The 13,276-nt window shown below is 48.3% G+C and overlaps 1 protein-coding gene across 1 annotated transcript; it reads right to left on the reverse strand.

The window, feature by feature from the left end:
• Positions 1-248: 248 nt before the first annotated feature.
• rbpjl (recombination signal binding protein for immunoglobulin kappa J region-like) lies at positions 249-13,276 on the reverse strand (the record flags this gene model as incomplete). Its single annotated transcript, XM_079218151.1, has 12 exons — positions 249-549; positions 1,449-1,552; positions 1,807-1,962; positions 2,042-2,182; positions 5,091-5,203; positions 5,750-5,887; positions 6,013-6,190; positions 6,748-6,866; positions 6,990-7,060; positions 7,180-7,311; positions 10,773-10,872; positions 13,132-13,276. 12 exons carry the CDS (start codon positions 13,274-13,276, stop codon positions 249-251), a joined length of 1,698 nt encoding a protein of 565 aa, XP_079074277.1.

A 13,276-nucleotide genomic window follows, 5' to 3' on the forward strand; every position in this document is an offset into this window, starting at 1 on the left:
GGTAAACAGTAAAAAGGACTATATGCACCTCTGAGATGGAGTACGGTAAAAAGTACTATATGTATCTCTGAGATGGAGTACGGTAAACAGTAAAAAGTATCAGGAATGACGTCTTGGTTCTAAAAGCTTTTATTGTGTTCAGTTGTAAACAAGTTCATATTTATCGAATAAAAGGCATAAAAATACCACAAAACATCAAAAGGATTGTCTGATTGATTTGAGATGCACCTCCGCCTCCCCCAGGTGCGCTAGCTCTGCATGAAGAGGTGGAAGTTGGCTCTGGTGAACTCCTGATGGATGGTCTCCAGCAGGACGTCGTCCCGCTGGCCTCCCTCCGCCCCCCCCTCCCTCCTCCCTCCCGCCGCTGCCCCTCGGGCGCACGGCGGCGGCTGCAGCTCCGGCGTGAAGGTGAAGCTGAAGGTCGTGCGGTAGATCAGGCCATCCGACCGGATGAGAGACAGCGGGACGGAAGTGACGCGTCTCAGGCGGCGCCAGCCGGCGCTGAAGACTGAGACGTCAGGGACGACGCAGAGCAGAGACTTAGGAGACCTGAGAGGAGACACAAGAGGTGTGTAAGGACACCTGGAAAACAGGTCAGCTCACCTGGACTACTGAAGGAGCTCCAGTTATCCCCTTCTGCTCTACCTGCTCAGGTTCTCTGTTCTCTACCTGCTCAGGTTCTCTGTTCTCTACCTGTTCAGGTTCTCTGTTCTCTACCTGTTCAGGTACTCTGTTCTCTACCTGCTCAGGTTCTCTGTTCTCTACCTGCTCAGGTACTCTGTTCTCTACCTGTTCAGGTACTCTGTTCTCTACCTGTTCAGGCACTCTGTTCTCTACCTGTATGCTAAGTTTAGCTTAGCAGAAAGACGGGAACAGAGGGTAACAGTTTCCTCTGTTTCCAGTGTTTGTGCTATGCTAAGCTAACCTGCTCTTATGAGCATCAGTATATTGTTGTTACTCGTGGATCCTACCTTCAACAGACAGACATGACGTCTGCTGTTCTTTCATATTCTGGTCAAATGAAATATCGTTTGGGTTGAAGCTGCTTGGTTGCGTAATATTTGGTGCGGAAGTGGCACTTAATTCGCTATAAAAACATCTTTTATGAGCGGCGTTCCCTGACAGCTGGAGCCTCGGCGTGAAGCGGCAGCCGAGCGAATAATAAAAACACACATCGGGCCTCCAGACCGACCGAGAGAGAGAACCCAGACAGAAGCACTGGGCTCACATCCCCGGGTCAGTTTCAATGGACCTGAGTACATTTACTCAAGTACTGAGCTGAAGTACAGGTGTGAGGTACTTTACATAAAAACCCATGATCAGTTTATAAAGAACAAAATCTCCTCTTCCTCATCTCCTCTCCTCTTCCTCATCTCCTCTTCCTCATCTCCTCTTCATCATCTCCTCTTCCTCATCTCCTCTTCCTCTTCCTCATCTCCTCTCCTCACCTGAACATCGTCTCAGCTTCGCTGTTTCCAAACCACACTTTGAGGTGAGGGCTCAGGTTTTCTCCGTGGACGTCCAGCGTGGCAACGTGTCCTCCACCGTTCACCTGATGTAACACACACACACACACACACACACACACACACACACACACACACACACACACAGACAGACAGACAGACAGACAGACAGACAGACAGACAGACAGACAGACAGACAGACAGACAGACAGACAGACAGACACACACAGACAGACACACACACACACACACACACACACACATCAGACACATCACATTCATCACATGCATCACATGCATCACATGCACTTCCTCCCTCTCCTCCACCCCCTTACCTCACCTCTAATCCTGTGATAACAGGAAACGGAGTGACAGGGTTCTGGATGCAGGAGGGTCCCTGATTAAAGGTGAACTCCACGGCTTCCACCCCGATGATGGTCCAGCAGGACCCGTCGTTGAGCACCACCCTGCCGGGGTCTTTGGCGCTGGGCGGGGCCTGGAGGGAGGACGGAGGGTACGTTTGACAAGAGGAGCAGAGGAAGTAAAGCGCGGCGGAGCCGGAGGAGGAGTCTCACCTGGTACAGTACGATGGCGTCATTGGACAAACACAAGTATGTCTGCGGGTCGTCTCTGAACTGGAAGGCACACTTGTGGAGCTGAGAGACCGGCTCGTCCACGTCTAAGATGGCGTGCTGCTTGTTGACCTTACGGATCACCTGGAGACGCCAGCGAGACAGAAGTCAGCGTCTTAGAAACCCGTATGCTCTTATTATGTAGGGTCTCACTTCCTGTGAACATGAACCAGCGACAAGAGGACCAATGTCATCATCGTAATTCAAGACTCTTTGAGGACCCCAGGAATATTCAAATACACCATTATAGGTCAAACACAACACGTTCATACTGCACGCAAACAACTGGAGGCTCCTGTAAAAATGCACTTTGTAATCCACGTAATCATGAACCAGGAAGTGCAAAGACGGACGGGAGTCCTTCCCCACGGAGGCCGACACGAGGAGTCAACGTTGGTTTATTTGACACGTAGCTTCTGTACTTGAGTGACAGCACTTCAGTAGTTATTTGATCCCAAACTTTGTAAAGACCGTCTGGATGTAACAGGTGCTGCTGGCCTCCAGCTGGCTTGTTGGGATGCAGCTGGCATCCCAACAAGCTAGCTGCTACCTGGCATCCCAACAAGCTAGCCGGACATGGCATCCCAACAAGCTAGCCGGACATGGCATCCCAACAAGCTAGCCGGACATGGCATCCCAACAAGCTAGCCGGACATGGCATCCCAACAAGCTAGCCGGACATGGCATCCCAACAAGCTAGCCGGACATGGCATCCCAACAAGCTAGCCGGACATGGCATCCCAACAAGCTAGCCGGGCATGGCATCCCAACAAGCTAGCCGGGCATGGCATCCCAACAAGCTAGCCGGACATGGCATCCCAACAAGCTAGCCGGACATGGCATCCCAACAAGCTAGCCGGGCATGGCATCCCAACAAGCTAGCCGGGCATGGCCGTCCCAATGGATTCACCAGGTCTTCTATGCTTTAAAACCTGCTGCAGCCTTAAACAGACGGCAGGAGGTTACATGAGGTGCATCACATTCCAGTGCACTCTGAGGCCTCTGGAGGGGAATCACACAAAAACACTCTGGACACAAAGCTGCACACTTCACACAAGAGGACGACCGCTAGGGAAGTGTAGCTTCAACATGTAGAGGAGAGAGAGAGAGTTTAACTTTAACATGTAGAGAGAGAGAGAGTTTAACTTTAACATGTAGAGAGAGAGAGAGAGAGTTTAACTTTAACATGTAGAGAGAGAGAGAGTTTAACTTTAACATGTAGAGAGAGAGAGAGAGTTTAACTTTAACATGTAGAGAGAGAGAGAGTTTAACTTTAACATGTAGAGAGAGAGAGAGTTTAACTTTAACATGTAGAGAGAGAGAGAGTTTAACTTTAACATGTAGAGAGAGAGAGAGTTTAACTTTAACATGTAGAGAGAGAGAGAGAGTTTAACTTTAACATGTAGAGAGAGAGAGAGTTTAACTTTAACATGTAGAGAGAGAGAGAGTTTAACTTTAACATGTAGAGAGAGAGAGAGTTTAACTTTAACATGTAGAGAGAGAGAGAGTTTAACTTTAACATGTAGAGAGAGAGAGAGTTTAACTTTAACATGTAGAGAGAGAGAGAGTTTAACTTTAACATGTAGAGAGAGAGAGAGTTTAACTTTAACATGTAGAGAGAGAGAGAGAGTTTAACTTTAACATGTAGAGAGAGAGAGAGTTTAACTTTAACATGTAGAGAGAGAGAGAGAGTTTAACTTTAACATGTAGAGAGAGAGAGAGTTTAACTTTAACATGTAGAGAGAGAGAGAGTTTAACTTTAACATGTAGAGAGAGAGAGAGTTTAACTTTAACATGTAGAGAGAGAGAGAGTTTAACTTTAACATGTAGAGAGAGAGAGAGAGTTTAACTTTAACATGTAGAGAGAGAGAGAGTTTAACTTTAACATGTAGAGAGAGAGAGAGTTTAACTTTAACATGTAGAGAGAGAGAGAGTTTAACTTTAACATGTAGAGAGAGAGAGAGTTTAACTTTAACATGTAGAGAGAGAGAGAGTTTAACTTTAACATGTAGAGAGAGAGAGAGTTTAACTTTAACATGTAGAGAGAGAGAGAGTTTAACTTTAACATGTAGAGAGAGAGAGAGTTTAACTTTAACATGTAGAGAGAGAGAGAGAGTTTAACTTTAACATGTAGAGAGAGAGAGAGTTTAACTTTAACATGTAGAGAGAGAGAGAGTTTAACTTTAACATGTAGAGAGAGAGAGAGTTTAACTTTAACATGTAGAGAGAGAGAGAGTTTAACTTTAACATGTAGAGAGAGAGAGAGTTTAACTTTAACATGTAGAGAGAGAGAGAGAGTTTAACTTTAACATGTAGAGAGAGAGAGAGCCCTCACCCTAAGTACAAACACACACACACACACACACACACACACACACACACACACACACACACACACACACACACACCAGCTGCTGATCCAGCTGAACCTTCTGGTCGACCTTCACCTCGCCAGCCGACCTTGAGCTCGTCACGCAGGAAGAAACCGAGCCGGCAGGAAGAGGTTCAAACCCCACATGGAGGGGCGCGTGGACCTCCATGTTGTTGTGGCGCTTCTGCTGAGAACGGCAGGGGCCGACCCACAATGCATCAGTGCTGCACTGAGTTTAGAGAGAGCATCGTCTCATCTCTCTTCATAAAGGACTGAAACCCGCCTCGTGTGGAGAGAACACGACAGACACAGACCATAATGAACCATAATGAAGGCTGTGTTCAAACTCCACCCTGATGTCGTACGACCACGACTACTGTATCCCAGAATGCAAAGCGCTGGAACGACAACCGTTGATGGTCACAACAACAACAACAACAGTGGTCAGGTCTGTAAATACCTGAGACATGAAGTTGTACCTCATGATGGAATGAATGCTACTGTACGCGTGTGTGTGTGTGTGTGTGTGTGTGTGTGTGCGTGTGTGTGTGTGTGTGTGTGTGTGTGTGTGTGTGTGTGTGTGTGTGTGTGTGTGTGTGTGTGTGTGTGTGTGTGTGTTACCATGGGTGGCAGAGCGGCTCCAGACTCGGTGCACACTAACTGGACCACACAGCCGTAACAGATGAAGCCTTCGCTCAGCACAAAGTCTCCTTGGTCAGCACGCTGGTCCTCCACTACACACACACACACACACACACACACACACACACACACACACACACACACAGTGCTGCTGGGAGGTCGGTGTTAGACAAACAAGCGGCGCTCACACTGAGCGTATTCATGGCTCGTGTTCGAGGAGTCGGTGAAGAATCTGAAGCGACGCAGAAGGAAACACCGCCGGGTGCAAATTGTTCTCTATTCATTTCCTCTGCGAGGACCTGAAGCTTTCCCAGCATGCACTTGGAAAGAAGTGATGTGAGGTACACGCTGCCCAGGGTTTGTAATATAATATAATAATACATATTTATATTATATGTGGTATAATTGTTGTTAGCTCCCCCCCGCGAGCTAACAACGAGCGCTAGCTAGCTCATCACGTCACGGCGGACTGGGGGAAAAGTGTCCCGGGAGTTACTGTCACAGACCCACTCAGAACACGCTCATACAGTCCACCATGTGACCTGCATATGACCTTCAAATGACCTTCATATGAGGTTTACATGATGCACACACACACACACACACACACACACACACACACACACACACACACGCACCGAGCGTGATGGTGAAGGCGGTCCACTGCCTGGCGCTGGCGATGAAGGCTCCTCTGTCCACCGACAGGTAGCGAGTGCTGACCGTCTGGGAGCGCAGGCGGTTGAACAAAGCTACTCTGGAGCACGAGGAGATACACACTGCACACACACACACACACACACACACACACACACACACACACACACACACACACACACACACACCATTACAACCACTGCAACCACTACCACCATCACCCAGACCCCGGCCTGGCCGGACTCACGGTCGGCGTTCTTCATGGACTGCCTCTTCTGGGACGGCTTGGAGATGACCTTGATGCTCCGGCTCTGAAACGAGCCCACTTCCTGTCTGCCGCCCAGGAAGAGCCGCAGCCGCAGCCGGAAGTGTTTCCTCTTGTCCTGGTCAGAGATGAACAGGGACTTGGCCGACGCGAACATCTGCTGGACGGAGACAGAGGACACTCTGAGTCTCTGCTGACCACCAGGGGGCGACTCCTCTGGTTGTATAGAAGTATATGCTTCATGTGTTAAAGCTGCATTTTCTCTCCTGACCACCAGGGAGCGACTCCTCTGGTTGTATAGAAGTATATGCTTCATGTGTTAAAGCTGCATTTTCTCTCCTGACCACCAGGGAGCGACTCCTCTGGTTGTATAGAAGTCTATGCTTCACTTCAACAGGACCGCTGTCGTCTGGAGAGGAATTGGAACGAAGGCCAGTTTGAACCTCCAGATAACTGCCAGATGGACAGAAGACAGACGGGTGGAGACAGACGGGTGGAGACAGACGGGTTGATACAGATGGACAGAAGACAGACGGGTGGAGACAGACGGGTTGATACAGATGGACAGAAGACAGACGGGTGGAGACAGACGGGTTGATACAGACGGACAGAAGACAGACAGGTGGAGACAGATGGACAGAAGACAGACGGACAGAAGACAGACAGATAGAAGACAGACGGGTGGAGACAGACAGACAGGACACACGGTCCTCTCACCCGGGAGTCCGGCTGCTCATCGAAGGCCAGTTTGAAAGAGTCGGCCTGAGAATGAGCGGAGCTGTCCAGGCACATGTACCCACAGAGCCGGTGCACCGAGTCCCCACCGCGGCCGGCAGCTGGAGGAGAGGGGGAAGGGGGATGAGGGGGGGTGCGTGTTCAACAAACAGCGTCTTCAACTTATTCAACAAACAGCGTCTTCAACGTTTCCTCAGCACTGGACTATGTTGGAGGTCCTTCACCTTGCAGATGGTCCTGCATGACCCTCCATCCATCACCGCTGATGTAAACACACGGAGGAGGGCAGAAGAACCTGAAGGTCACGGCACAGGTCAAACACACCCATCATGCAACATAGTGATCAGCTGGAGGATGAAGTGTTCCTTTATGTGTTGGTGATAGATAGGAAAGCCTTTCAGGCATCAGCCAAACCTTTTCTCGTTGCCGTAGGACTTCTGGGCGACCTTGGCGTGCAGGATGGTGACGCTCTGCTCAGCGTGAGCTTCTCTTGCTGGTTCCCTTGTTGCTCCCGGTAACTGACACTGGAACTCCAGCTCCAGGCTCCTGATTGGACATGGATAAGGCCATCAGTGTGTGTGACGGAGCGTTCCTCCTGGTGGTGAGCGGTGGAACTGCAGAGCAAACGCCTCCTCGCAGTTACAGAGAGAGGAACCTCCAGCGCACAAGCTCAGTTATTAATCTCTGTATTCTGAACTTATCTTTGTTCCTTCTCATTGAGTTTGAGTCACATGCAGCTCCAGATACAACCCTCCTCTGAGGGTCAGGGCGGCTAACAGCTAACGGCTAACAGCTAACAGCTAACAGCACGCTTAACGAGAATACTGTCTGGTAATGAACGTCCTCACAGGAAACCAGTCCGCTGGGTTTCATCTGAACACAACCCGGCTCTCAGGGTCACGCTGACGACAAGCCTTCAGTCTGGAGGCCAGAACAGGCGTGTGTGTGTGTGTGTGTGTGCGTGTGCGTGTGCGTGTGTCTGTGTGTGTCTGTGTGTGTGTGTGCTCAGTCACCAGGTTGCCAGCAGAAGTCTTAATTAGACCTTCCCCTGTTCTGAGGTCAGAGGTCAGCGGGTCGGGAGCTCAGACCTTCTGGTATTTCGCACCAGGAACAGAAGGAAAAGAGGGAGGAGCCACTTTCCCCTCCTGCTCGTCTTCTGGCTCAGAGTTAAAAGACTACAATCATCATTAGTTTTGTTTGTGAGCGCGACTCAACAGGTGTCGACCTGAGAGCAGAAGGGAAGTATTCTGATATTTCACTGCAGTAAAAGTACTAATACTACACTGTAATACTACACAATACTCCTGCATTCAAAACCTTGCTGAAGTGAAAGTTTGTTAGTGTTTACATCTAAATGTAGTTAAATACTTAAAGTTACTGAGAGGAACTTTTACTTAGTGTTGGTTCTGGTGCCCCCTGTGGACTAAAGAGGTAGTGTTGGTTCTAGTGCCCCCGTGGACTAAAGAGGTAGTGTTGGTTCTGGTGCCCCCTGTGGACTAAAGAGGTAGTGTTGGTTCTAGTGCACCCTATGAACTAAAGAGGTAGTGTTGGTTCTGGTGCCCCCTGTGGACTAAAGAGGTAGTGTTGGTTCTGGTGCCCCCTGTGGACTAAAGAGGTAGTGACCTCTCTAGACCTCTTCAGACCTCCCTAGATCTCTCCAGACCTCTCTAAAAATCTCTAGACCTCTCCAGACCTCTTTAAACCTCTCGAGACCTTTCTAGACCTCTCCAGACCTCTCTAAACCTCTCCAGACCTTTATAGATCTCTCCATACCTCTCTAGATCACTCCAGACCTATCTAGACCTCTCTTAACCTCTCTAGATCTCTCCAGACCTCTCCAGACCTCTCCAGACCTCTCTAGACCTCTCCAGACCTCTCCACACCTCTCTAAACATCTCCAGACCTCTCTAAACCTCTCTAGACCTCTCCAGACCCTCTAAACCTCTCCAGACCTCCCTAGATCTCTCCATACATCTCTAGATCTCTCCAGACATCTCTAGACCTCTCTAAACCTCTCTAGATCTCTCCAGACCTCTCAAGACCTCTCTAGATCTCTCCAGACCTCTCTAAACCTCTCTAGACCTCTCCAGACCTCTCTCCTCTCTAGATCTCTCCAGACCTCTCCATACCTCTCTAGACCTCTCCAGACCTCTCCAGATCTCTCTAGACCTCCCCAGACCTCTCTAAACCTCTCTAGATCTCTTCAGACCTATCTAAACCTCTCTAGACCTCTCCAGACCTCTCGAGACCTCTCTCCTCTCTAGATCTCTCCAGACCTCTCCAGACCTCTCTAGACCTCTCCAGACCTCTCTAAACCTCTCTAGACCTCTCTAGATCTCTCTAACCCTCTCTAGGTCTCTCCAGACCTCTCCAGACCTCTCTAGACCTCCCCAGACCTCTCTAAACTTATCCAGACCTCTCTCCCCTCTAGATCTATCCAGACCTCTCTAAACCTCTCCAGACCTCTCCCTCTCTAGATCTCTCCAGACCTCTCCAGACCTCTCCCTCTCCAGACCTCTCCAGACCTCTCTAAACCTCTCAAGACCTTTCTAGATCTCTCTAAGCCTCTCCAGACCTCTATAGATTTCTCCATACCTCTCTAGATCTCTCCAGACCTCTCCAGACCTCTCTAGATCTCTCTAGACCTCTCCAGACCTCTCCAGACCTCTCTAGATCTCTCTAGATCTCTCCAGACCTCTCCAGACCTCTCTAGATCTCTCCAGACCTCTCTAGATCTCTCTAGACCTCTCTAGATCTCTCCAGACCTTTCCAGACCTCTCTAGATCTCTCCAGACCTCTATAGACCTCCCCAGACCTCTCTAAACTTTTCCAGACCTCTCTCCCCTCTAGATCTCTCCAGACCTCTCCAGACCTCTCTAGACCTCTCTAGATCTCTCTAGATCTCTCCAGACCTTTCCAGACCTCTCTAGATCTCTCCAGACCTCTATAGACCTCCCCAGACCTCTCTAAACTTTTCCAGACCTCTCTCCCCTCTAGATCTCTCCAGACCTCTCCAGACCTCTCTAGATCTCTCTAGACCTCTCTAAACCTCTCTAGACCTCTCCAGACCTCTCTAGATCTCTCCAGACCTCTCCAGACCTCTCTAGATCTATCTAGACCTCTCTAGATCTCTCCAGACCTCTCTAGACCTCTCCATACCTCTCTAGACCTCCCCAGACCTCTCTAAACTTCTTCAGACCTCTCTCCCCTCTAGATCTATCCAGACCTCTCTAAACCTCTCCAGACCTCTCCCTCTCTAGATCTCTCCAGACCTCTCTAGATCTCTCCAGACCTCTCTATATCTCTCTAGACCTCTCCATACCTCTCTAGATCTATCTAGACCTCTCTAGATCTCTCCAGACCTCTCTAGATCTCTCCAGACCTCTCTAGACCTCTCCATACCTCTCTAGACCTCCCCAGACCTCTCTAAACTTCTTCAGACCTCTCTCCCCTCTAGATCTATCCAGACCTCTCTAAACCTCTCCAGACCTCTCCCTCTCTAGATCTCTCCAGACCTCTCCAGACCTCTCCCTCTCTAGATCTCTCCAGACCTCTCCAGACCTCTCCCTCTCTAGATCTCTCCAGACCTCTCTATATCTCTCTAGACCTCTCCAGACCTCTCTAGATCTCTCTAGACCTCTCTAGATCTCTCCAGACCTCTCCAGACCTCCCTAGATCTCTCTAGACCTCTCTAGATCTCTCCAGACCTCTCCAGACCTCTCTAGATCTCTCTAAACATCTCTAGACCTCTCCAGACCTCTCAGACCTCTCCGAGCTGTCCCCCGCTGTTCGGGCTTCAGGAGGCGGGTTGTGGGATGGGGGTGATGGGGGTGTGGCCTCGCGGTGATCCTCCACCTCTGACTAAACTAAAGGAAGGTCCCGGCACGAGAGACGCAGAGGATCCCAGCGCCCTGAACGCATCACGTCTGCGAGACACGAGCCTCTCTGGAGAAACCCCGCAGCGTGACTCCTCTCCCCGGGCTTTGTGCGCGCGCTCCCTGCCTCACCTGTCCCACGCGCCGGTCCCCGCAGCGTCGTGTCCGGCCAGCAGCGTCCCCAGGTGAGTGAGCGGGTCTGGGCACAGAGGAGGCGGGTAGACCGGCGCTTCTGTCCGGTGGAGAAGGTACATGGAATGAAATGACATGAAAAGACATGAAAAGACATGAAAAGATGCCGCGGAGGGATATCAGCGCTGCGCCCTGTGCACGACACGTCACAGCTTCTGCGGGTCGTTCTCTGACGTCACAGTAAACGTCAGCTCGTTCATTTAGGAAATAATCTTTAACAGAAGAGTTTGTTTGTCATAAAGAAGCTTTCAGGAGCTCTGGAAATCACTTTGATGCTGGAGAAATATACGTTATAGGTTATAATAAGTTTATACGTGTATACGTTATAATACATTTATAAGTTTATAATAAGTTTATAAGTTGAAAATAAGTTTATAAGTTTATAATAAGTTTATTAGTTTATAATCAGTTTATAAGTTATAATACGTTTATAAGTTATAATAAGTTTATAAGTTTATAAGTTATAATAAGTTTATAAGCTATAATAAGTTTATATTAAGTTTATAAGTTTATAATAAGTTTATAAGTTATAATAAGTTTATAATAAGTTTATAAGTTTATAAGTTATAATAAGTTTATAAGTTGAAAATAAGTTTATAAGTTTATAATAAGTTTATTAGTTTATAATCAGTTTATAAGTTATAATACGTTTATAATAAGTTTATAAGTTATAATAAGTTTATATTAAGTTTATAAGTTTATAATAAGTTTATAAGTTATAATAAGTTTATAAGTTATAGTAAGTTTATAAGTTTATAATACGTTTATAAGTTATAATAAGTTTATAAGTTATAATAAGTTTATAAGTTTATAATACGTTTATAAGTTATAATAAGTTTATAAGTTTATAATAAGTTTCTCTTTTTCTGTCTGATTGGGAGGAAGTTAGAGATATTAAAGAAAGAGAGAGAGAGAGAGAGGGAGAGAGAGAGAGAGAGAGAGAGAGGGAGAGAAAGAGAGAGAGAGAGGGAGAGAAAGAGAGAGAGAGAGAGACTCTGGGTTCACAGTGGTTGCCTGGAGGTGATGCTCTGTGCTGGAAGCTTTCAGGCAGGAAGACAGAGAGAGAGAGAGAGAGAGAGAGAGAGAGAGAGAGAGAGAGAGAGAGAGAGAGAGAGAAAGAGAGAGAGAGAGAGACACAGAGAGAGAGAGAGAGAGAGAGAGAGAGAGACACAGAGAGAGAGAGAGAGAGAGAGACAGAGAGAGAGACAGACAGAGAGAGAGAGAGACAGAGAGAGAGAGACAGAGAGACATACAGAGAGAGAGACAGACAGAGAGAGAGAGAGACAGAGAGAGAGAGACAGACAGAGAGAGAGAGAGACAGAGAGAGAGAGACAGAGAGACATACAGAGAGAGAGACAGACAGAGAGAGAGAGAGACAGAGAGAGAGACAGACAGAGCGAGAGAGAGACAGACAGTGAACATCTGGCTCTAATCTGAATCTCTAACAAGAAGAGCTGTGTTTTCTCCAGCTGTCACTCAAAACTAACTACAGGTCTGTCTCTCTGCTGCCTGTCTCTCTGCTGCCTGTCTCTCTGCTGCCTGTCTCTCTGCTGCCTGTCTCTCTGCTGCCTGTCTCTCCCTCCGGTCGGCATGAACACAGACAGACTGCTGTGGATCTGGACCCCCTCTTCCTCTTCTCCTCTTCCTCTTCTCCTCTTCCTCTTCTCTCCTTTACCTGCTGAGATTTGGCCGTCGCCATTTTTTTTTTTTGCGCAACAAGAAAACAGGAAGTGACCATTTGTAGACTGAGGAGGAGTGACGTAGAGACCTGTCAATCACCCTGTAGCCCCGCCCTAAAGCGGCCCCTGCTTTATGGTCTGTTTGACTCTAAATGACCATAATTTACTAAATGAACATCATGCTGTATTGAAGAAGACTTGAAACTAGAGATTGAGACATAAACTCATGTTTACAATGTTTACTGAGGGAATACATCAAGAGAAGTAGAGTCATTTATATAGACTTCTATACAACCAGAGGAGTCGCCCCCTGGTGGTCAATAGAGAGAATGCAGCTTTAACACATGAAGCATAGACTTCTATACAAACAGAGGAGTCGCCCCCTGGTGGTCAGGAGAGAGAATGCAGCTTTAACACATGAAGCATATACTTCTATACAACCAGAGGAGTCGCCCCCTGGTGGTCAGGAGAGAGAATGCAGCTTTAACACATGAAGCATATACTTCTATACAACCACAGGAGTCGTACAAACACACACATGCACACACACACACACACAAGTCTGGGACGTGTTAATTTGTTACGACGCACAAATGGCGTCGCAACATTTTGTGTCTCACCGTCGACCCCGGGACACATGGTCTCCGCTCCGACGTCCCGCTGGTCCAGGTGGTCCAGGTGGTCGAGGTGGTCCCGCTGGTCCAGGTGGTCCAGGTGGTCGAGGTGGTCCCGCTGGTCCAGGTGGTCCAGGTGGTCCAGGTCCAT

This window comes from Taurulus bubalis (assembly GCF_910589615.1).
Source record: "Taurulus bubalis genome assembly, chromosome: 5".
In the NCBI taxonomy this organism is placed as follows: domain Eukaryota; kingdom Metazoa; phylum Chordata; class Actinopteri; order Perciformes; family Cottidae; genus Taurulus; species Taurulus bubalis.